Source organism: Artemia franciscana, chromosome 17 (genome assembly GCF_032884065.1).
Source record: "Artemia franciscana chromosome 17, ASM3288406v1, whole genome shotgun sequence".
Classification (NCBI taxonomy): Eukaryota; Metazoa; Arthropoda; class Branchiopoda; order Anostraca; family Artemiidae; genus Artemia; species Artemia franciscana.
In genome coordinates, this window is record NC_088879.1 from 34543516 (window position 1) to 34569732 (window position 26217).

The 26217-nt window shown below is 33.3% G+C and overlaps 2 protein-coding genes across 4 annotated transcripts in view; one reads left to right on the forward strand and one right to left on the reverse strand.

Annotated features, from left to right (window-relative positions):
* LOC136038173 (protein OPI10 homolog) overlaps positions 1-26217 on the forward strand; it is a 466996-nt gene that overhangs the window by 372444 nt on the left and 68335 nt on the right. The gene's annotated exons all lie outside the window — the stretch shown is intronic.
* Positions 1-26217, reverse strand: part of LOC136038170 (FERM domain-containing protein 4A-like) — a gene marked incomplete at its 3' end in the record, with an annotated part of 135745 nt that overhangs the window by 58631 nt on the left and 50897 nt on the right. For all 3 annotated transcript variants that reach the window (XM_065721238.1, XM_065721237.1, XM_065721236.1), the window contains 1 exon segment: positions 7245-7310. In XM_065721238.1, coding sequence (XP_065577310.1) covers positions 7245-7310 — 66 coding nt within the window.

Below are 26217 nucleotides of genomic sequence, written 5' to 3' on the forward strand. Positions count from 1 at the left end.
GTTACGAATCTAGGATAAGACAACTTTTTAAACTGAGTATGTTCTTCTAAAATGTTAGTCAAAGAAGTAAAGCTAATGTTTCAATATGATGCTTTGTAATCTAGTGATAACAGCCTTTCGGTGTGGTCGTGGTAACCCAGTTACGAATCTAGGATAAGACAACTTTTTCAACTGAGTATGTTCTTCTAAAATGTTAGTCAAAGAAGTAAAGCTAATGTTTCAATATGATGCTTTGTAATCTAGTGATAACAGCCTTTCGGTGTGGTCGTGGTAACCCAGTTACGAATCTAGGACAAGACAACTTTTTAAAATGAGTATGTTCTTCTGAAATGTTAGTCAAAGAAGCAAAGCTAATGTTTCAATATGAAGCTTTTTAATCTAGTGGTAACAGCCCGTCGGTGTGGTCGTGGTAAGCCAGTTACGAATCTAGGATAAGAAAACTTTTTAAAATGAGTATGTTCTTCTAAAATGTTAGTCAAAGAAGCAAAACTAATGAAAGTATAGTTCCCGATGAAAAGTTCAAATTCTTATTGCAGCATTGCGGCAGAAACTACGTTAATAACGAACTCCGGCAAATTATACTGACTTAACATTCTATATCATTTCAACGTCTTTCAGGTTTCAAAAATCTGTATATATTTTACAAAGGATAATATTTCGTAGATAACTGAACCTTTTGTTTACAGATCCTCAGAAATGTCAATAATAATATACCCCTTGAACTCTTTATGAGACAAATTTCAGATTTTTTTTTTTTTTTAAGAGAAGTTTTAAGAGAGATGCGAAGTTAAACCTATATTTAACGTCCGGTTTTGAAAAAAATATTTGACTTCCTTAGGTTCTTTACCTAAGTAGGAAAAAGATCTTTTTATTATGTTTAATATCTATATTTTCAAAGCCTAAAAAACACGAAAATATATTTTTTTTTAAATGAATTCTTCTGATGAAACTAAAGAGCGAAGTTAAAACATCAACTTCACAGTGGACGCAACATATTTTCGAAAAAACTTTTTCAAATAAACTGGCTCGTGATGCTTGCCTGTATTTGTAGAAATCGAAAAAAAAAACTAACGCTTTACTCAGAACTAAGCTTTCTTGAGTGTTTTAGAGAATTAAAACTGCACCGTAAAATTTAATAATTTCATGGCCGGTAAAAGGTTACTGAAAGCTTTATGAATTTTTTTTTCTGTCGGTCACTTACGGATTTTTCTGCTTCTAATGTTGTTGCATCGTTTTGTGTTTTCAGTAGAACGCTTGATTTTCAGAATTCTACGAATGTAGAGAAACATCACAAGCCAGTTTATTTGAAACAGTTTTTCAACAATATATTAAACAAAGTGTAAAGCAGTAATTTCTGTTCATTCTAAGGGTACTCCCGTACAATCCAGAACACATTCGAGAAGTTTGCTCAGTTGAATCAGCAAAAAACCGGTATACATTCTGTATTCGGATATGATTAGCTTAGGATAACTGAAATAAACCACATTAAAGTTATTTTTTTATCTAACTATGTAATATTTTGAGTAAGTATTTTGGTTAGGTTATGTTAGATATTTAATATAATGCGCTCTGGGCGACCTGCTTTACATAATTCTAAGTTGTAGTTCCCATCAATTAATTAATAAATTATTATATTATCATCAGTTTTTGGTAAATTTCATTAGTATTAACCTAACTTCACTTCTCGAGTGTGTTCTGGATTGTACAGAAGTACCATTTTAGGTTTCAAATTCACTCTTACTTTCATGAAGAAAACGTTTTTTTTTTATTAATAGGAGTTAAAACCATATTTAATGTCCTATTTTTTTTAAATTCATATTAACTTCTTTAGTTCCATCACCTAATACAAACAAAGATCTGTTTGTAAGGTCTATTCCATATACTTGAAGTACATCAAAACGAGCAAAAATTAATTTTAAAAGAAAAAAGATTTTCTTTTTGGGAAGTTAGAGCAAGGTTAAAACGTTAAACAAACAACAATATCATTTTTCAGGTTATGCAAGATACATCTACAAAACTAGATTAAGCAAACTGACTCGTGATATTTTCAAATATCTAGAGCACTTTCCTGAAAACTAAGCTTGCTTGAAGTTTTTAGAGAAACATAATTGTATATTATAAGTCATCGGCATCAAGGTCGGAATAAAGCTTATACATTGGCCTTTGATTTTCTGCAGACAACTCATCCCTATTCTCTTTTTTGTGGTTGGCATTGTATCTCCTTTAAAGCGCTAGTTTTTAGAATTCAATAGAAAATGGAGTAGAAAATAGAAAGTTGGAGTCTACGAGTCCTTTTTATTGGAGCTAGTATATATATATATATATATATATATATATATATATATATATATATATATATATATATATATATATATATATATATATATATATATATATATATATATATATATATATATATATATATATATATATATATTATATATTATATATTATATATTATATATTATATATATATATATATATATATATATATATATATATATATATATATATATATATATATACATGTATATACATCTCTTACGTGATCTGCGAAATAACTTTTGTCCCTTTCAAGTTTCGAATTCGCTCTTTACTTACGTATGAAAAACTATGTAGGATTGTAAGTGATTATTTTTGTTTTTTCCTTCTCTGAGTAAGTGACTCGTTTGCCTTCCCCCTGCTTGACAGGCGAAAGAGCGTGTGGGGAATAGTAATGTGTAATACTGTATGTGTATTTCATGATGAATAAATCTTATCTTATTGTATGTATGCAGGCTGTCAAAATGCCATATCGACAGTATCTCAAGTACGGCTTAGGATATTAAACTGGAACTGTGGGGGCAGGTTGAGAGGTATGTTGAAATCATAAAAAGGCATTGTGCATATTACTACAACAACTAGAAGTAGTGCTACTACTGTTAGTACTAATATAACTAAGGCTAACGGTATAAATATGGAACTTTCAGGGACTGTCGACGGGGATGTTGGGTTAAATCAAAACACATTATGTTTATGCACGTTATCAACAGAACATATCAACAATATCTCCGAAACGGCTTAAGGTATTAAGTTGAAACTATCGGGGCACGAGGAGGATGAGCTAGGCAAAAGAGGCACAATGTGCATACTATTGCTGCTTAAGACTTATACTATCACTGCTATAACTAATAATACTTCTAATGCTCCTACTATTACTTCTGATATTATGCCTACTATAGTTGCAAGTGCTAATGGTATTAGTTAAACTTTCAGAAAACGGTGAGGGCAGTGTTGAACTGAATAAAAACAAACTTTACACATGTGGTTTATCAAAGAGTTGTATGAGCAATATCCCACCAGCAGCTAAGATATTAATCTAAAACTGCCAGGGGTATCAATATTACTGCCTCTTTTGTTGCTACCACAACTACTACTGCTACTACTGAATTATTTAAAAACAAATTAAGTGCATCCAGGTCCTCACGATGTCCAGGCGGAATATATTAGGATTAGAATTGAGAATAAAATAGAAACTGTCAGGGAACATTATGTTGCTTCAAAACGGAATCTAAAGGCACTCCGTATATGCTGGTTGTTAATAAGACGTCTCAAAATATTTCAAGAAGGACTCTGGGGCACTATTTTGAAACTTTTAAGGCTGCAACTATTACTACTTCTGCTCTTAAAATTGAACCAAATCAAAAGAGTGTAAGTGCAACTAGGTTGTCAAAATAGCATAAATACAGTGTTTTAGGAAGAGTATTAATTTTTTCTGGGAGATTTGAGAAGGTGTAAAAATAAATCAAAGAACACTACGATTACTCAGATTTTCGAAAGGACATGTGTTATGGAAAATTGTCGAAAATTTTTGTTCCACATACAAATAGCAAGCCAAAATATGGATTCTTGTTGTAAAAAAAAAGATTTAAAATATTCTTTTCTTTACGAATAAAAAAGACTATGTCAATCAAAAATGAACAGAGATTAATTTTTTAAAACTTTCCAACAAGGAAAGTTTTTCTAAGAAAAGTAAAGAAGTAAATTAACCAACGATGGGCAGAAATAAAGTCAAATTATGTTCTGGTCTTTAGAATGCATGGGAGGAGCCAGCCCTGCCCATCTTAGTTCCTGCTTTTTTAGTTTACTCAGTTATTTATTGTAATTTCTGTTCGCTTTGGGTTTCCTATATTTATTGATGGTGATTTCTGATAGCTTTACACTTGGAAAATTATTTGACTTTATTTGTGCTCATCTTTGGTTTAATGGAACTCATTACTTTTCTCAGAAAAACTTCTATTGTGGAAAGCTTTTTTGTTAAATTATTAATATATATGCATTTGACCTAAATTAAGCTTTTAATTCGGCTGAGTCGAGTGTATTTTTATAATTCATAAATCTGAGAACTAAAGGGACTTGATAAACACCTTCTATATTACGCTGTTGCACATAAAATAGCGATGAAGACCACACTTCCTTTCCATATCACGAGTAGAAACACAAAGTAGAAACATTAGGGAAAATTTTTCCTTTTATTTTTCCAAGAACGTGGAATTCAATTCAGTGGATATTTCGAACACATCCACTATCTTCGTGTTCTGAAGTCTACCAACGTCATTAATTTCCAAAAGGTAGTTACCCTTCTAAATTTCAGCTTAGATTAACTCTAGACTATTACATACGGATCTTTACTTTTAACAGCACTTCAATATACCCCAGTGTCTTGTATCGATTATACTAGTGATCGATATACAACTGAATGATTAAAAAGGTTGGATGTTTTACCATAGTTTGAGTGTCATGCTAACTTACGGTCTATTTGCTGATCAAATACCGTATTGGTTACAGCTAGATTATACAAACTGTAAATTGGAGTTTTGCAAACTGCAATCATAGCTATTCCCCTTTCGTACATCAAATTCCCCTAGGCAGGGAAACCATCAATCCATGTTTCTACTAGCCTGGCCATTAAAATGCCCAAACAAAAATCATATTTCTATCTGGGACTCTGTTTGCTTCCTGCTGTACTTGAATTTAAAAATCAACCCAAGTCACTGCTGTTACCGTCAGTTGGTTCTATATGGCATACGAGATAGAGTCACATTTCTGATTAGGCGAAGAGTTCACGCTGACGCCACTATAAGGTCAAATTATGTGGGTTTACCTTTCTGGATAGCGATGGAGCAAGGAGCATATGAGAGAGCTGAGACCCCCAAGCATCTCCCGAGACTAGAACAGACCCAGGCTTCATAATCCAGCGCATCCTCGTCGGGATATTCTTGCATCCAGAGCCTTCAGAACCTCCAATATATATATATATATATATATATATATATATATATATATATATATATATATATATATATATATATATATATATATATATATATATATATATATATATATATATATATATATATATATATATATATATATATATATATATATATATATATATATATATATACTATATATATATATATATATATATATATATATATATATATATATATATATATATATATATATATATATATATATATATATATATATACTAGCTGTTGGGGTGGCGCTTCGCGCCACCCCAACACCTAGTTGGTGGGGCGCTTCGCGCCCCCCCCAAGCCCCCCGCGCGCGTAAGTCGTTACGCGCCATTGTAGCTGTGTCCCTGTGTCCCACCTGTGAATAGAGATAGATATAAATATATATTTTTAACTACGTAAAACATGCGAATATACAACATTCTTCGCTGTCCCATTGTCTGTGCATATAAATAGCATTTATATTCCCTGTGTCCCGGTCGTCATTTGTGTCCTGGTGTCCCAGTTTGTAATTCCTCTTTGAGTGTCCCGGTCGTCATTTATATTCCCTGTGTCCCAGTGTCCCGGTCGTCATTTGTGTGCCGGTCAGTAATTTCTATTCAAACAATCCCTGTGTCTCAGTCGTCAATTATATATCCCACCTGTGCCCCCGGCGTCCCCGTTGTAGTTGTGTCTCTGTGTCCTGGTCGTCATTTATATTCCCGGTCTTGATTTGTTTCCGGGTGTCCCAGTCTGTAATTTTTCTTTGAGGTTCCCGTTCGTCATTTATATTCCCTCTTTGTCGGTCGTCATTTGTGTCCCGGTCTGTAATTTATCTTTGAGTGTTTTTTCTTTTTAGTTTTTTACATTTTTCATTTTTTTTTTCTTCTTTATTTTTCAGCGTCACTATGAAGTACATATCGCCGAACCTTTGTTTTTTAACTTAAATCTGGTAGGCATTGATGACCTTATCCAAGTTAAAATCCCAAACCCAATCATCATCGCTATCATTTTCAGTTTTGATATGTTTTGACTCTCGCTTTCCTGGTGGATTTTCATCTAACTGCGCGGTTTTGCGCTCTTTAGCCGCAAGCCTGTTTTCTTGCTGTTCTTGTGATTCCTCGGCACGCTTTCTTTTCTTACTTTCTCTATCAGCTGCAAGCCTGTTTTCTTGCTGTTCTTGTGATTCCTCGGCACGCTTTCTTTTCTTACTTTCTCTATCAGCAGCGTGAACGCATTAACGCATGTCTTAAATACCATTAATGACGTCACCGTCAAAGCAAAAATGACGACAACTAATTTCATGACGTCAGCCGACACAGAAACAAGACGTCACCTGATCCACAGATCCACAGACAGACAACTTATTTTTATAAATATATATATATATATATATATATATATATATATATATATATATATATATATATATATATATATATATATATATATATATATATATATATATATATATATATATATAGGTTTAATATATATTCAAGGCGAAATATTTACAATATCAGTCTGTTTTGTAACAGCCACAGAGTGTATGTATCCCAAGTCTGATTAAACTAGTGTTTTAAAATCATACGATTACCAAAAGTATTAAAATAATAGGTATATGATTATACCTCTAAAATAGAAGTATACGATTAGAATGAGATTACAAGAAAGTTATATGATTATTAAAACTAGTCTGATTACCAATTTTAAATGATTACAATGAAATTAAAAAAATAAACGATTAACCTTTAGATTTGTAACTAGTCGTAATAACAACTTGTTGAACAGCTATTTTGAACACAACTGGAGATAAGCGATTTCCAGTTAACCGGTGCTATTAAACTGCTTCAAAAGCAACTTAGTCCTACTAAAATATTAAATATACAGCTTTTATAAAAAAGACTCTCCAAGTTCAAGCATTAACTAGGGCATTAACTTTCAAAAATACATAAATTCACTTACTTAACAATGGATTGTCCTCGATTGTAGCCACTTAGTCCCTTATATATTTCAATGACTCTTTCGAAGCTAAAAAAAGAGCACAAAATAAAGAGTCACGAACAATTATTACAAAGCAAAAGTCACTAAACTGATATTCTAAATAAGTCTCTCTCTCACTCTCTCTTAGTTTTTGCTAATTAAGTTATCAAACTCTATAGTTTGATTAAACAAAAAAAAAGGTTTTTTTTAAATGAAACTAAGGAGCGAGATTAAAAGTTAAAACGAAAAGAAATTACTCCGTATATGAAAGGGGCTTTTCCTTCTCAACGCCCCGCTCTTTACGCTAAAGTTTGACTCTTTCTCTTAACTCTACATTTTAAAACAGTAAAAAACTAAGTAGGACATCATTGGCAAGGTAAATCAAATTAAATTGGCAACGTCACTATAAAATCCACCCGGTCAAAGAAATTGTAAGAATGTTATACATAATAGGACACAAAAATGAACTTTGACTGCGTCCTGTAATGAGACGGAAAGGCCTACTCATAAGATCATTTTCAGGTTGAATTTTAAATCGTCAATTCAAGAATGTCAATAGGACTAAGTCAATTTAACCCTCTTTTATAGTTCAATTGAGCAATTGAAATTCAATTTATAGCTCAAACTTATGGGGTAGTTAGGGGTTCCGGGGAGGATTTTTTTTAAACTCATTGAAAGACGTAGATAAAACTTTTCATCTTTTAACTGAACGAACCCCGACCATCAGAATGGACATTCAGCTATTGATAATCAAGATGAACTGACTGAGTTTATCCCTCTATCTAAAGGCCACATACAGAGTAAGTTCATAGAATTCTAGCGGGAGTTTTTGCTAGCAAGCAGATATGGTAAACGAATCACCTCAAAAATTTCTTCTGACATACAGATATGGTGACCGAGTCACAGCAATTTGTCAAGTTACTGTTCTTGGCAGTGATCATTACTTTACTTCCATTAAAAATAATTTCTTGTACCATGCTATTTTTTCATATAAATAAAAAATAGAGAATACTATAAGCAGAACGTAAAACTTTTATTTGAGGCAGTGAACATATTAAGCTAAAAAGAACAGGTCACATATTTTGGTTTCACGTCCAAAAACGAAAAAAAAAACGGAAGTCATATCAGGAGTTCATCATAAGGAGTCTTATTATAAGGAGTTGCTCCGACCATTTACTAAAAAACTATGTAGTAGTTCAGGAGCAAGTTTCTTCTTTATTCTCTACAAGGGATTTTTCATCTTTCAGTGCAAATAATCAAAGAACAATTTTTTCTTTAAAAAAAACTTTTCAGATGAATTTAGCAATCTAAATTAAGCCAAAAACAAGCAAAAATAAATTCATATAATAATCCAAAATTAAAACGAACAGAAATCACTAACAGTAAATCAGCTAGACCCAAAACGAACAAAAAATACCATAAGCATGAGTAGGAATAACCCCATCCAAGTCTTCTAATAGCTACAGCGTTATTTGCACTTTACTGAAAACAATTCTATTTCGATCAGTCCGTTTTGTTTGTCGTAGCATAAACAACAATGCAACGAAAACAATGATATCGCATGGTTAATCAAGACTTACAAGAGGAGAAAACCTCCTTTCTCTAAAAAAAAGCCGTTGTTGGAATATCATTTCCATTTCACCAAAAACAAAGCGAATTTCGAAGTGTGGTTTTTATTTGTTAAAACATCAATAACAACCAAGAAGAAAGAAATTATAGAAAACAAACAATGAAAGTAGACTGCTGGTTTAATGTATTATGATATTCATTCCTTGAACTCTCAGTAGTTATGGATTTCTTAACGCTGTAAAGGGAAAAATATTTAAAGTTCATGTTGTCTTCATTAAAGCCCGAATGACACAGACTTTTATAAGGCTGAGACAGCGTCAATCCTACTCCTGTTAGGAGTCAAACAGTTCGTGGGAACGAACTGTAGTAAGGAGCGACCCGGCTCAATAGTAACCAAAACTCTAAAAAATGGAATTTTGATACCAATAGCTACATCAAAAGAATTGGATTTTAATGCTGATTTTAAATCTATAAGTTTCATCAAGTTTATTCTTCCTCATCAAAAGTTAAGAGCCTGAGAAAATTTACCTTATTTTAGAAAATAGGGGGAAACAACCCTTAAAAGTCATAGAATCTTAACGAAAATCACACCATCAGATTCAGCGTATCAGAGAACCCTATTGTAGAAGTTTCAAGCTCCTATCTACAAAAATGTGGAATTCACGGATGCGTGGTTATTTGTATGTTTTTCTTTTCCAGGGGTGATCGTATCGACCCAGTGGTCCGAGAATCTTGCGAGAGGGCTCATTCTAACGAAAATGAAAAGTTCTAGTGCCCTTTTTAAGTGACCAAAAAAATTGGAGGGCACCTAGGCCCCCTCCCACGCTAATTATTTTCCCAAAGTCACCGGATCAAAATTCTGAGATAGCCATTTTATTCAGCGTAGTAAAAAAAACCTTATAACTATGTTTTTGGGGAAGACTTACTCCCCCCACAGTGCCCGTGGGAGGGGCCACAAGTTACAAGCTTTCGCCAGTGCTTACATACAGTAATGGTTATTTGGAAGAGTACAGACGTTTTCTAGGGGATTTTTAGGTTGAGGGGGGAGGGTTGAGAAGAGGGGGATATGTTGGGGGAACTTTCCTTGGAGGAATTTGACGTGTGGAAAGAAAAGTTTCATGAAGGGAGAGCCGGATTTTCTAGCATTATTTAAAAAAAAAAAAACAATGAAAAATAAATATGAAAAAGTTTTTTTCAACTGAAAGTAAGGAGAAGCACTAAAACTTAAAACGAACAGAAATTATTACGTGTATGATGTGCTCACCTCCTCCTAATACCTCGCTCTTTACGCTAAAGCATTTATAGTAGTTTCAACTATTTATTCTACGGCTTTGTGATTCAGGAATCATTCTTAAGAAATTGGGACAAGATTTAAGCTTTAGTGTAAAGAGCGAGGTACTGACGAGGGGGTGAATCCCTTCATATAGGTAATAAAAACATGAGAATACAGAAGTTCGTTACGTAATAAAGTCCCATAAAATGTATGATTCTCTGAAGGATAAACAGGAGGCATGAATTTAATTCATGCCAGAATTTCTTAATAAAAAAAAATTGCTGATTTGCCACCTCGCGACTTAAAACTAAAGAATAGCATAATATTAACGCAATGGGTAATTTGAAAATTTCATATATACAAGCGAGTCGAGTGCCTGAGTAAAGTTTGGGAACCTCCTACTACATATATATATATATATATATATATATATACTAGCTGTTGGGGTGGCGCTTCGCGCCACCCCAACACCTAGTTGTTGGGGCACTTCGCGCCCCCCCAAGCCCCCCCCCGCGCGTAAGTCGTTACGCGCCATTGTAGTTGTGTCCCTGTGTCCCACCTGTGAATATAGATAGATTTATATATGTGTTTCAAACTACGTAAAAATTGCGAATATACAACATTCTTGGCTTTCCCACTACTGGGAGCTTTCCGTTTCCAATTGCCAGCAATTGATCTGAAAATGTTTGACCAGAGTCATCGTTTTGCAATCGGACACGCATATTTGTAGTTAATTTTAATATTTTTACGTGTGCCCATAAGTTAGAATTTTTCAGGCAAGCATTCATTTCGTCTGCAGGAGTTAAACTACGTAAAAATTGCGAATATACAACATTCTTGACTTTCCCATTGTCTGTGCATATACAAAGCCGTATGTACTAATAATGACGTCATATGCAAACGCTCTTTTTACAAACAGACAAACATGCATACACACAACTCGTTTTTATATAGATAGATAGATAGATAGATACAATACAAATTAACTGCGTAAAACTTGCGAATATACAACATTCTTCGTTGTCCAATTGTCGCTGCATATAAATAGATTGTCAGGTTTACCGACCCTCGAACATGCAACGTACAATCGTCCATGGGAAAAACAATCAGTATTAAGATCTATACCACATTTTTCTAATGATTGACCTTGAGCTTTGTTAATGGTGATTGCAAATGCTAATCGAATTGGGAATTGCAATCTTTTAAATTGAAAAGGCAGATCCGTTGGAATCATGGGAATGCGAGGAATAAGAACAGCCTCACCCTCAAAAGGCCCTGTCAAGATTGTGGCCTCTATTAGGTTTTCCATTGTTTTTTTTACGGCAAGTCGCGTGCCATTGCAAAGCTTTGGTGGGTTGATATTTCTTAAAAGTATTATTGGTACGCCTATTTTTAGTTGTAGCACGTGTGGTGGAAACCCTGAAAGATCTATGGAATTTAAAAATTCAGATGGATAATTAACCGCTTCATTTGGTTCCAAAACTGTGTCGACTGACTTGTAAAGGACTGCCTGGTCTCGAATCTTGGTCAAAACAATATTGTTGATTTCGTGGACGTCTATATTTTTGGGTGCGAGAATCGCTCTTTCACTTAGCCATTTATTATTTTTATAATTTTTTAGAATATTCGGAAATACTTTTTCAATCAATTCATTTTTGGACGTCACTAAATTACAGAAATCAGCAGGTAGTTGTATACGTCCTGAAATTGAGTCTACTGGGAGCTTTCCGTTTCCAATTGCCAGCAATTGATCTGAAAATGTTTGACCAGAGTCATCGTTTTGCAATCGGACACGCATATTTGTAGTTAATTTTAATATTTTTACGTGTGCCCATAAATTAGAATTTTTCAGGCAAGCATTCATTTCGTCTGCAGGAGTTGATCTAGGTATTATAGGTAATGTTTACCTGAAATCTCCCGCAAGCAATATTAATGTGCTGCCAAAGGGTTTCGACTTCCCTCTCAAATCTTTCAAGCATTGATCCAGAGCCTCGAGCGATTTTTTGTGTGCCATTGTGCACTCATCCCAAATAATAAGTTTGCATTGCTGCAATACTTTACCCATCCCAGATGATTTGGAAATATTGCACGTGGGAGTTTCTGTAGAATGCAAATTCAGAGGCAATTTCAAAGCGGAATGAGCAGTTCTTCCACCAGGCAGCAATGTTGCGGCTATTCCGGACGACGCAATTGCCAACGCTATATCATTTTTTGATCGAATTGATGCCAGAATCAGTTTTATCACAAACGTTTTACCAGTACCTCCTGGCGCATCCAAAAAGAAAATTTCTCCAACGTTGTTATCGACACAATGCATTATCGTATCATAAATGTCTTTTTGTTCCGACATTAACATATTTATATATTACGACATTAATATATTTATATATATATATATATATATATATATATATATATATATATATATATATATATATATATATATATATATATATATATATATATATATATATATATATATATATATATATATATACATATATATACATATATATATATATATATACTAGCTGTTGGGGTGGCGCTTCGCGCCACCCCAACACCTAGTTGGTGGGGGCGCTTCGCGCCCCCCCCAAGCCCCCCCGCGCGCGTAAGTCGTTACGCGCCATAATAGTTACGCGCCATTGTAGTTGTGTCCCTATGTCCCACCTGTGAATATATATATATATATATATATATATACTAGCTGTTGGGGTGGCGCTTCGCGCCACCCCAACACCTAGTTGGTGGGGGCGCTTCGCGCCCCCCCCAAGCCCCCCCGCGCGCGTAAGTCGTTACGCGCCATAATAGTTACGCGCCATTGTAGTTGTGTCCCTATGTCCCACCTGTGAATATAGATATATATATATATATATGGTTTTAACTACGTAAAACTTGCGAATATACAACATTCTTTGCTGTCCCATTGTCTTTGCATATAAATAGATTGTCAGGTTATCCCCCTGTTTCCCCCGGTGTCCCCGTTGTAGTTGTGTCCCTGTGTCCCGGTCGTCATTTATATTCCCTGTGTCCCGGGTCCCGGTCATCATTTGTATCCCGGTGTCCCGGTCTGTATATACATTCGTTTTTTAGTTTTGTTTTTCTCCTTTATTTTTTTCCTTTTTTTTTCTTTTTTAGTTTATTTAGATTTTTAGATTTTTTAGTTTTTTTATTAGTTTTTAGTTTTTTTTTTCTTTTTAGTTTTTTTGTAGTTTTTACCTTCTTTTTAGTTTTGTTAATTTTTTTTTTTTACTTGTGTCCTGGTCGTCATTTATACTCCCTGTGTCCCGGTGCTTTGTTGATTGCTAATCGAACATTCCTTTTGTCCTGGTCGCTTTCTCTTTAAGTGTCGTCATTTATTTTTTTCTTTTTTAGTTCTTTTAGTTTTTACCTTTTTTAGTTTTTTTTTAGTTTTTAGTTTTTTTAGTTTTTTACCTTTTTTTAGTTTTTTTAGTTTTTTAGCTTTTTTATTTTTTTTATTAGTTTTTAGTTTTTTTGTAGTTTTTGCCTTTTTTTTAGTTTTTTGTCCTGGTCGCTTTCTCTTTGAGTGTCGTCATTTATTAGTTTTTTCCTTTTTTTTTTAGTTTTTTATTGGTTTTTACCTTTATTTTAGCTTATTTTTCAGTTTTTTCCTTTTTTTTAGTTTTTTTTTATTTTTTATTTTTTTTAGTTTTTTACCTTTTTTTAGTTTTTTTAGTTTTTTTAGTTTTTTAGCTTTTTTACTTTTTTTATTAGTTTTTAGTTTTTTTTTGTAGTTTTTGCCTTTTTTTAGTTTTTTCAGTTTTTTTTTTAGTTTTTTATTGGTTTTTACCTTTATAGTTTTTTTAGTTTTTTAGCTTTTTTATTTTTTTTATTAGTTTTTAGTTTTTTTTTGTAGTTTTTGCCTTTTTTTAGTTTTTTCAGTTTTGACGTCACCTAATCCAGTTTTTTCAGGTGACGTCACCTGACACATCCATCCACACATCCATCCAGACATCCACAGACAGACAACTTATTTTTATATATATAGATATATATATATATATATATATATATATATATATATATATATATATATATATATATATATATATATATATATATATATATATATGGTTTTAACTACGTAAAACTTGCGAATATACAACATTCTTTGCTGTCCCATTGTCTTTGCATATAAATAGATTGTCAGGTTTACCGACTCTTGAACATGCAACATATAATGGTCCATGGGAAAACAATCTGTATTCAGATCTATACCTCATGATTCTAATGATTGCCCTTGAGCTTTGTTGATGGTGATTGCTAATCGACCATTCCCTGTCCCAGTGTCCCGGTCGTCATTTACATCCCCCTGTTTCCCCCGGTGTCCCCGTTGTAGTTGTGTCCCTGTGTCCCGGTCGTCATTTATATTCCCTGTGTCCCGGTCGTCATTTGTATCCCGGTGTCCCGGTCTGTATATACATTCGTTTTTTAGTTTTGTTTTTCTCCTTTATTTTTTTCCTTTTTTTTTCTTTTTTAGCTTATTTAGATTTTTAGATTTTTTAGTTTTTTTATTAGTTTTTAGTTTTTTTTTCTTTTTAGTTTTTTTGTCCCGGTCGTCATTTATATCCCCCTGTTTCCCCCGGTGTCCCCGTTGTAGTTGTGTCCCTGTGTCCCGGTCGTCATTTATATTCCCTGTGTCCCGGTCGTCATTTGTATCCCGGTGTACCGGTCTATATATACATTCGTTTTTTAGTTTTGTTTTTCTCCTTTATTTTTTTCCTTTTTTTTTCTTTTTTAGTTTATTTAGATTTTTAGATTTTTTATTTTTTTTATTAGTTTTTAGTTTTTTTTTTCTTTTTAGTTTTTTTGTAGTTTTTACCTTCTTTTTAGTTTTGTTAATTTTTTTTTTTACTTATGTCCTGGTCGTCATTTATACTCCCTGTGTCCCGGTGCTTTGTTGATTGCTAATCGAACATTCCTTTTGTCCTGGTCGCTTTCTCTTTGAGTGTCGTCATTTATTTTTTTCTTTTTTAGTTCTTTTAGTTTTTACCTTTTTTAGTTTTTTTTAGTTTTTTAGATGAAAATTTTTTTTAATTTTTTCCTTTTTTTCTTTTTAGTTTTTTATTGGTTTTTACCTTTATGTTAGCTTATTTTTCAGTTTTTTCCTTTTTTTTTATTTTTTTTTTATTTTTTATTTTTTTTAGTTTTTTACCTTTTTTAGTTTTTTTTAGTTTTTTTAGTTTTTTTAGTTTTTTAGCTTTTTTACTTTTTTTATTAGTTTTTAGTTTTTTTGTAGTTTTTGCCTTTTTTTAGTTTTTTCAGTTTTTTTTTAGTTTTTTATTGGTTTTTACCTTTATTTTAGCTTATTTTTCAGTTTTTTCCTTTTTTTTAGTTTTTTTTTAGTTTTTAGTTTTTTTAGTTTTTTACCTTTTTTTAGTTTTTTTAGTTTTTTTAAGTTTTTTAGCTTTTTTATTTTTTTTTATTAGTTTTTAGTTTTTTTGTAGTTTTTGCCTTTTTTTTAGTTTTTTTAGTTTTTTAGCTTTTTTATTAGTTTTTAGTTTTTTTTGTAGTTTTTGCCTTTTTTTAGTTTTTTTAGTTTTTTAGCTTTTTTATTAGTTTTTAGTTTTTTTTGTAGTTTTTGCCTTTTTTTAGTTTTTTCAGTTTTGACGTCACCTGATCCAGTTTTTTCAGGTGACGTCACCTGATCCACGATCCACAGATCCACAGACAACTTATTTTTATATATATAGATAGTTTTTTTTTTACTTATGTCCTGGTCGTCATTTATACTCCCTGTGTCCCGGTGCTTTGTTGATTGCTAATCGAACATTCCTTTTGTCCTGGTCGCTTTCTCTTTGAGTTTCGTCATTTATTTTTTTCTTTTTTAGTTCTTTTAGTTTTTACCTTTTTTAGTTTTTTTAGTTTTTTAGATGAAAATTTTTTTTAGTTTTTTCCTTTTTTTCTTTTTAGTTTTTTATTGGTTTTTACCTTTATTTTAGCTTATTTTTCAGTTTTTTCCTTTTTTTTAGTTTTTTTTTTATTTTTTATTTTTTTTAGTTTTTTACCTTTTTTTAGTTTTTTTAGTTTTTTTAGTTTTTTTAGTTTTTTAGCTTTTTTACTTTTTTTATTAGTTTTTAGTTTTTTTTGTAGTTTTTGCCTTTTTTTAGTTTTTTCAGTTTTTTTTTAGTTTTTTATTGGTTTTTACCTTTATTTTAGCTTATTTTTCAGTTTTTTCCTTTTTTTTAGTTTTTTTTAGTTTTTAGTTTTTTTAGTTTTTTACCTTTTTTTAGTTTTTTTAGTTTTTTTAGTTTTTTAGCTTTTTTATTTTTTTTTATTAGTTTTTAGTTTTTTTTGTAGTTTTTGCCTTTTTTTAGTTTTTTTAGTTTTTTAGCTTTTTTATTAGTTTTTAGTTTTTTTTGTAGTTTTTGCCTTTTTTTAGTTTTTTTAGTTTTTTAGCTTTTTTATTTTTTTTATTAGTTTTTAGTTTTTTTTGTAGTTTTTGCCTTTTTTTAGTTTTTTCAGTTTTGACGTCACCTGATCCAGTTTTTTCAGGTGACGTCACCTGATCCATCCATCCACAGACAGACAGACAACTTATTTTTATATATATAGATAGATATATATATAATAGCTGTTGGGGTGGCGCTTCGCGCCACCCCGACACCTAGTTGGTGGGGGCGCTTCGCGCCCCCCCAAGCCCCCCCGCGCGCGTAAGTCGTTACGCGCCATTGTAGTTGTGTCCCTATGTCCCACCTGTGAATATAGATATATATATATATATATATATATATATATATATATATATATATATATATATATATATATATATATATATATATATATATATATATATATATATATATATATATATATATATGGTTTTAACTACGTAAAACTTGCGAATATACAACATTCTTTGCTGTCCCATTGTCTTTGCATATAAATAGATTGTCAGGTTTACCGACTCTTGAACATGCAACATATAATGGTCCATGGGAAAACAATCTGTATTCAGATCTATACCTCATGATTCTAATGATTGCCCTTGAGCTTTGTTGATGGTGATTGCTAATCGACCATTCCCTGTCCCGGTGTCCCGGTCGTCATTTATATCCCCCTGTTTCCCCCGGTGTCCCCGTTGTAGTTGTGTCCCTGTGTCCCGGTCGTCATTTATATTCCCTGTGTCCCGGTCGTCATTTGTATCCCGGTGTCCCGGTCTGTATATACATTCGTTTTTTAGTTTTGTTTTTCTCCTTTATTTTTTTCCTTTTTTTTTTCTTTTTTAGTTTATTTAGATTTTTAGATTTTTTAGTTTTTTTATTAGTTTTTAGTTTTTTTTTCTTTTTAGTTTTTTGTAGTTTTTACCTTCTTTTTAGTTTTGTTAGTTTTTTTTTTTACTTATGTCCTGGTCGTCATTTATACTCCCTGTGTCCCGGTGCTTTGTTGATTGCTAATCGAACATTCCTTTTGTCCTGGTCGCTTTCTCTTTGAGTGTCGTCATTTATTTTTTTCTTTTTTAGTTCTTTTAGTTTTTACCTTTTTTAGTTTTTTTTATTTTTAGATGAAATTTTTTTTAGTTTTTTCCTTTTTTTCTTTTTAGTTTTTTATTGGTTTTTACCTTTATTTTAGCTTATTTTTCAGTTTTTTCCTTTTTTTTAGTTTTTTTTTATTTTTTATTTTTGTTAGTTTTTTACCTTTTTTTAGTTTTTTTAGTTTTTTAGCTTTTTTACTTTTTTTATTAGTTTTTAGTTTTTTTTGTAGTTTTTGCCTTTTTTTAGTTTTTTCAGTTTTTTTTTTTAGTTTTTTATTGGTTTTTACCTTTATTTTAGCTTATTTTTCAGTTTTTTCCTTTTTTTTAGTTTTTTTAGTTTTTTACCTTTTTTTAGTTTTTTTAGTTTTTTTAGTTTTTTAGCTTTTTTATTTTTTTTTATTAGTTTTTAGTTTTTTTTGTAGTTTTTGCCTTTTTTTAGTTTTTTTAGTTTTTTAGCTTTTTTATTAGTTTTTAGTTTTTTTTTGTAGTTTTTGCCTTTTTTTAGTTTTTTTAGTTTTTTAGCTTTTTTATTTTTTTTTCGAACATTCCTTTTGTCCTGGTCGCTTTCTCTTTGAGTGTCGTCATTTATTTTTTTCTTTTTTAGTTCTTTTAGTTTTTACCTTTTTTAGTTTTTTTTATTTTTAGATGAAAATTTTTTTTAGTTTTTTCCTTTTTTTCTTTTTAGTTTTTTATTGGTTTTTACCTTTATTTTAGCTTATTTTTCAGTTTTTTCCTTTTTTTTATTTTTTTTTTTATTTTTTATTTTTTTTAGTTTTTTACCTTTTTTTAGTTTTTTTAGTTTTTTAGCTTTTTTACTTTTTTTATTAGTTTTTAGTTTTTTTTGTAGTTTTTGCCTTTTTTTAGTTTTTTCAGTTTTTTTTTTAGTTTTTTATTGGTTTTTACCTTTATTTTAGCTTATTGTTCAGTTTTTTCCTTTTTTTTTAGTTTTTTTTAGTTTTTAGTTTTTTTAGTTTTTTACCTTTTTTTAGTTTTTTTAGTTTTTTAGCTTTTTTATTTTTTTTATTAGTTTTTAGTTTTTTTTGTAGTTTTTGCCTTTTTTTAGTTTTTTTAGTTTTTTAGCTTTTTTATTAGTTTTTAGTTTTTTTTGTAGTTTTTGCCTTTTTTTAGTTTTTTTAGTTTTTTAGCTTTTTTATTTTTTTTATTAGTTTTTAGTTTTTTTTGTAGTTTTTGCCTTTTTTTAGTTTTTTCAGTTTTGACCTCACCTGATCCAGTTTTTTCAGGTGACGTCACCTGATCCATCCACAGATCCACACACAGACAACTTATTTTTATATATATAGATATATATACTAGCTGTTGGGGTGGCGCTTCGCGCCACCCCAACACCTAGTTGGTGGGGCGCTTCGCGCCCCCCCAAGCCCCCCCGCGCGCGTAAGTCGTTACGCGCCATATTAGTTACGCGCCATTGTAGTTGTGTCCCTGTGTCCCACCTGTGAATATAGATAGATTTATATATGTGTTTCAAACTACGTAAAAATTGCGAATATACAACATTCTTGGCTTTCCCATTGTCTGTCCATATACAAAGCCGTATGTACTAATAATGACGTCATATGCAAACGCTCTTTTTACAAACAAACAAACATGCATACACACAACTCGTTTTTATATAGATAGATAGATAGATAGATACAATACAAATTAACTACGTAAAACTTGTGAATATACAACAGTCTTCGCTGTCCCATTGTCTGTGCGTATAAATAGATTGTCAGGTTTACCGACCCTCAAAGATGCAACATACAATTGTACATTGGTAAAGCAATCTGTATTAAGATCTATACCGCATTTTTCTAGTGATTGCCTTTGAGCTTTGTTGATGGTGGTTGCAAATGCTAATCGAATTGGGAATTGCAATCTTTTAAATTGAAAAAGCAGATCCGTTGGAATCATGGGAATGCGAGGAATAAGAACAGCCTCACCCTCATAAGGCCCTGTCAAGATTGTGGCATCTATTAGGTTTTCCATTGTTTTTTTTTTACGGCAAGTCGCGTGCCATTGCAAAGCTTTGGTGGGTTGATATTTCTTAAAAGTATTATTGGTACGCCTATTTTTATTTGTAGCAGGTGTGGTGGACACCCTGAAGGATCTATGGAATTTAAAAATTCAGATGGATAATTAACCGCTTCATTTGGTTCCGAAATACAAATTAACTGCGTAAAACTTGCGAATATACAACATTCTTCGCTGTCCAATTCTCGCTGCATATAAATAGATTGTCAGGTTTACCGACCCTCGAACATGCAACGTACAATTGTCCATGGGAAAAACAATCAGTATTAAGATCAATACCACATTTTTCTAATGATTGACCTTGAGCTTTGTTAATGGTGATTGCAAATGCTAATCGAATTGGGAATTGCAATCTTTTAAATTGAAAAGGCAGATCTATTGGAATCATGGGAATGCGAGGAATAAGAACAGCCTCACCCTCAAAAGGCCCTGTCAGGATTGTGGCCTCTATTAGGTTTTCCATTGTTTTTTTTACGGCAAGTCGAGTGCCATTGCAAAGCTTTGGTGGGTTTATATTTCTTAAGAGTATTATTGGTACGCCTATTTTTAGTTGTAGCACGTGTGGTGGAAACCCTGAAAGATCTATGGAATTTAAAAATTCAGATGGATAATTAACCGCTTCATTTGGTTCCAAAACTGTGTCGACTGACTTGTAAAGGACTGCCTGGTCTTGAATCTTGGTCAAAACAATATTGTTGATTTCGTGGACGTCTATATTTTTGGGTGCATCGTAGCATCGATGAGTTTCAGCAATTCTTAACAACTGAGCGTTTCGCTTATGTAGAATAATATCTCGAGGTAAAAACTGATCACCGACCATAACGATTGCCACTTCGTCGATAGTCGGAGCATTGTATCTACGCACATGTTGGCCAGGAGGCGTTTTGTCAGCGGAAATAACAATTTTATGAGTATCAGTAGGCATCAAATCGATGGCTGTTTTGAACAGACGCACTAAATTATTATTTTCGTGGAAAAGATGTTGCACTTGGGAAACGATTGTCCTTTCAACGTTGGGAGGAATTTCGCAACGTGCATTCAATTCAGAATTTCTATCACTGATGAAGTACAATTGTAAAAATTTATGATTCTCGCCTGAGAATGGTAGAAGGGACCCTGCTTTATGATAAATTTGCCCTTTTACTTTGAAAGTAGACATAAATTGATCTGGATTTTCGATTTGGGCTCCAAACGACGTCATTTGGAAACATGAATTGTATTGTCTGATTTTTGACAAAAAACGCTTAGATTCTGACGTAGTTCCAGTAAGGAAAGTCTTCAATGGCTCTGGTGGTGCAGCCAATAGAGGAAGTTTAACTTTTCCTGAGGCGCAACACATTCCCATTGTTTCACCATTGAATTTCAAGGCCTTGCAATAGGGACAAATTTTAGACATTGTCCCGATTTGAACACATCTACTCAAGCTATAATCATCGACTGGGTTGTACCTGAATGCCAGGCGATAACTTTCAGATTGCTCTGATTCCTCGGCACGCTTTCTTTTCTTACTTTCTCTATCAGCAGCAAGCCTGTTTCCCTGCTGGTCTTTTGATTCCTCGGCACGCCTTCTTTTTTCACTTTCTCTTCTAGCAGCAAGTCTGCTTCTGCGTTGCTCTGGTAGTTCCTCGGCATGCTTTCTGTTCTTTCTTTCTCTATCAGCAGCAAGCCTGTTTCCCTGCTGGTCTTTTGATTCCTCGGCACGCCTTCTTTTTTCACTTTCTCTTTTAGCAGCAAGTCTGCTTCTGCGTTGCTTTGGTAGTTCCTCGGCATGCTTTCTGTTCTTTCTTTCTCTATCAGCCTCAAGCCTGTTTCCCTGCTGGTCTTTTGATTCCTCGGCACGCCTTCTTTTTTCACTTTCTCTTTTAGCAGCAAGTCTGCTTCTGCGTTGCTCTGGTAGTTCCTCGGCATGCTTTCTGTTCTTTCTTTCTCTATCAGCCTCAAGCCTGTTTCCCTGCTGGTCTTTTGATTCCTCGGCACGCCTTCTTTTTTCACTTTCTCTTTTAGCAGCAAGTCTGCTTTCGCGTTGCTCTGGTAGTTCCTCGGCACGCTTTCTTTTCTGACTTTCTCTATCAGCAGCAAGTTTTTTGGCATAGACTCTTTGAGCATCTTCATCAGTCATTGTAAACTTAAACATTAATAGAATTCTACGCGAACATATGTCTTATATAACTTGAATGACGTCACCTTCAAAGCAAAAATGATGGCAACTAATTTCATGACGTCAGCCGAAACATGACGTCACCTGATCCACAGATCCACAGATCCACAGACAACTTATTTTTATATATATAGATATACTTGCTGTTGGGGTGGTAAGTCGAAGAAAATTTCTCCAACGTTGTTATAAACACAATGCATTATCGTATCATAAATGTCTTTTTGTTCCGACATTAACTTGGAAATGTTATTTTGTACATACGACAATAGATCACTCGTACTGTAACTTTGTTCACGATCTAATTCTACACATGTCGAAACAGCAGCGATACGGTTAGGTGAAGGCATTCCCAAATCCTGAAGAGGTTTGTTTGCCATACGTACGCACAAATCTTCTATAACAACTAAAGTGTAGTTATAAATTTCTGATGTAAAATCAAAAGTCATATCTGACGTCTCTAACTGTTTTCGATGGAGTATATCTTCGGACATTTTTGACTTATATTTTTCCCATAACTCTGTAGGAGCTGATGGAGAGCAAGTTGTTAAAATGATGCCAAACAATGCACGAATTTGACTTGGGGTTGACGTTTCGCACGCGTCATTGATGCAGTTATCCCAGTGTTGGTCATTCTCCAATAAATTCAGAGCTTGGCATGCACTACGGTAAGTGTCATGTATAGTACCGTTTACAGTTCTCAAATACTCAAAGGATGTCGGACCGGGTACATTCACCAAAAGCAGGCGTAGAAAGAAGCATTCATGTTGATTGGGGTGAACGGTGTAGAGTCTTCCTATCGTCGTATCTTTGAAGATGGTAGGTTGGCCGTCGACTGACTGGCTTCACTATGAAATACATATCGCCGAACCTTTGTTTTTTTAACTAAAATCTGGTAGGCATTGATGACCTTATCCAAGTCAAAATCCCAAACCCAATCATCATCGCTATCATTTTCAGTTTTGATATGTTTTGACTCTCGCTCTTTCACTTAGCCATTTATTATTTTATAATTTTTAGAATATTCGGAGAATCGCTCTTTCACTTAGCCATTTATTATTTTTATAATTTTTTAGAATATTCGGAAATACTTTTTCAATAAATTCATTTTGGACGTCACTAAATTACAGAAATCAGCAGGTAGTTGTATACGTCCTGAAATTGAGTCTACTGGGAGCTTTCCGTTTCCCATTGCCAGCAATTGATCTGAAAATGTTTGACCAGAGTCATCGTTTTGCAATCGGACACGTAAGTCGTAAGTCGGTGGTAGGTCGTAAGTCGTTACGCGCCATATTAGTTACGCGCCATTGTAATTGTGTCCCTATATCCCACCTCTGAATATAGATATATATATATATATATATATATATATATATATATATATATATATATATATATATATATATATATATATATATATATATATATATATATATATAGGCCAGTGTATTCTCCTGATGAGGTACATGGTAAAGATGAATTCTATAATTGTTTAGTTCATTCAGGTTTTTTGCAATGTGTTAATATTTGTGATTTGGTAAAATTTATAATATTTAGTTTACCTATTGTTGCTAAAGGGAGGGATATATTAACAAGATAAGCTTGTTTTGGTTTTACTTGGTTGTTTTACATTTGCTGTTTTTTTTCATAGGCATGTATTTTGGGGGTGATACCTGACGCGGGGATGCCATGGATATTCTGTGGTAGCCACGACACTGTGCTGGGTGGAGAATTTAGAGTGGTGGGGCCCTATATAGGCCAGTGTATTCTCCTGATGAGCCCTTGTGTTGGGTGTTGCCTCTGAATTATTTGTCTATATTATTTTTTCTTTTGTTCGGTGAATGGCGACTTGTACTTATTGACGACGTGACTGCCTGTCCATGGATTGTTCTTTATGGTTGATTGTGTGTGGCTGTGCTGTTTGACCTGTGTGATTGTATGGATGAGTGGGGTTGGGGCCTCATTCGAGTGCTGGTCTGTATTGGTCACTGATTTGGGAGGGCAGTCTTACTTTTCTCCTTCCTTCTCTTTTTTTTTTTTTTTTTTTTTTTTTTTTTTGTGTGTTTGTGCTGTAGCATTGGTGATTTCTCTTTTCATGATATATATATATATATATATATATATATATGTTTTTAACTACGTAAAACTTGCGAATATAAAACATTCTTCGCTGTCCCATTGTCTGTGCATATAAATAGATTGTCAGGATTACCGACTCTTGAACATGCAACATATAATGGTCCATGGGAAAACAATCCGTATTCAGATCTATACCTCATGATTCTAATGATTACCCTTGAGCTTTGTTGATGGTGATTGCTAATCGACCATTCCCTGTGTCGCCGTCGTCATTTATATATCCCCCTGTGCCCCCCGGCGTCCCCTTTGTAGTTTTGTCCCTGTGTCCCGGTCGTCATTTATATTCCCTGTGTCCCGGTCGTCATTTGTGTCCGAGTGTCCCAATCTGTGATTTCTCTTTGAGTGTCCCGGGCGTCATTTATATTCCTTGTGTCCCGGTCGTCATTTATATCCCCCTGTGCCCTCCGGCGTCCCCGTTGTAGTTGTGTCCCTGTGTCCCGGTCGTCATTTATATTCCCTGTGTTCCGGTCGTCATTTGTATCCCGGTGTCCCGGTCGGTATATACATTCGTTTTTTTAGTTTTGTTTTTCTCCTTTATTTTTCATTTTTTTCTTTTTTAGTTTTTTTAGTTTTTTTAGTTTTTTAGCTTTTTAGTTTTTTATTAGTTTTTAGTTTTGTTTTTTTTTTAGTTTTTTTTTACTTATGTCCTGGTCGTCATTTATACTCCTGTGTCCCGGTCGTCATTTGTGTCCGGTGCTTTGTTGATGGTGATTGCTAATCGAACATTCCTTTTGTCCCGGTCGCTTTCTCTTTGAGTGTCGTCATTTATATTCCCTATGTGCCGGTGTCCCGGTCGTCATTTGTGTCCCGATGTCCCGGTCTGTAATTTCGTCAGTCGAAAACATGACGTCAGTCAACACACAAACATGACGTCACCCGACAGACAGACCCACACATCCACAGACAACTTATTTTTATATATATAGATATATATATATATATATATATATATATATATACTAGCTGTTGGGTTGGCCACCCCAACACCTAGTTGGTGGGGCTCTTCGCGCCCCCCCAAGCCCCCCCGCGCGCGTAAGTCGTTACGCGTCATATTAGTTACGCGCCATTGTAGTTGTGTCCCTGTGTCCCACCTGTGAATATAGATAGATTTATATATGTGTTTCAAACTACGTAAAAATTGCGAATATACAACATTCTTGGCTTTCCCATTGTCTGTCCATATACAAAGCCGTATGTACTAATAATGACGTCATATGCAAACGCTCTTTTTACAAACAAACAAACATGCATACACACAACTCGTTTTTATATAGATAGATAGATAGATAGATACAATACAAATTAACTACGTAAAACTTGCGAATATACAACATTCTTCGCTGTCCAATTGTCGCTGCATATAAATAGATTGTCAGGTTTACCGACCCTCGAACATGCAACGTACAATTGTCCATGGGAAAAACAATCAGTATTAAGATCTATACCATATTTTTCTAATGATTGACCTTGAGCTTTGTTAATGGTGATTGCAAATGCTAATCGAATCGGAAATTGCAATCTTTTAAATTGAAAAGGCAGATCCGTTGGAATCATGGGAATGCGAGGAATAAGAACAGCCTCACCCTCAAAAGGCCCTGTCAAGATTGTGGCCTCTATTAGGTTTTCCATTGTTTTTTTTACGGCAAGTCGAGTGCTATTGCAAAGCTTTGGTGGGTTTATATTTCTTAAAAGTATTATTGGTACGCCTATTTTTAGTTTTAGCACGTGTGGTGGAAACCCTGAAAGATCTATGGAATTTAAAAATTCAGATGGATAATTAACCGCTTCATTTGGTTCCAAAACTGTGTCGACTGACTTGTAAAGGACTGCCTGGTCTCGAATCTTGGTCAAAACAATATTGTTGATTTCGTGGACGTCTATATTTTTGGGTGCGAGAATCGCTCTTTCACTTAGCCATTTATTATTTTTATAATTTTTTAGAATATTCGGAAATACTTTTTCAATAAATTCATTTTTGGACGTCACTAAATTACAGAAATCAGCAGGTAGTTGTATACGTCCTGAAATTGAGTCTACTGGGAGCTTTCCGTTTCCAATTGCCAGCAATTGATCTGAAAATGTTTGACCAGAGTCATCGTTTTGCAATCGGACACGCATATTTGTAGTTAATTTTAATGTTTTTACGTGTGCCCATAAATTAGAATTTTTCAGGCAAGCATTCATTTCGTCTGCAGGAGTTGATCTAGGTATTATAGGTAATGTTTGCCTGAAATCTCCCGCAAGCAATATTAATGTGCTGCCAAAGGGTTTCGACTTCCCTCGCAAATCT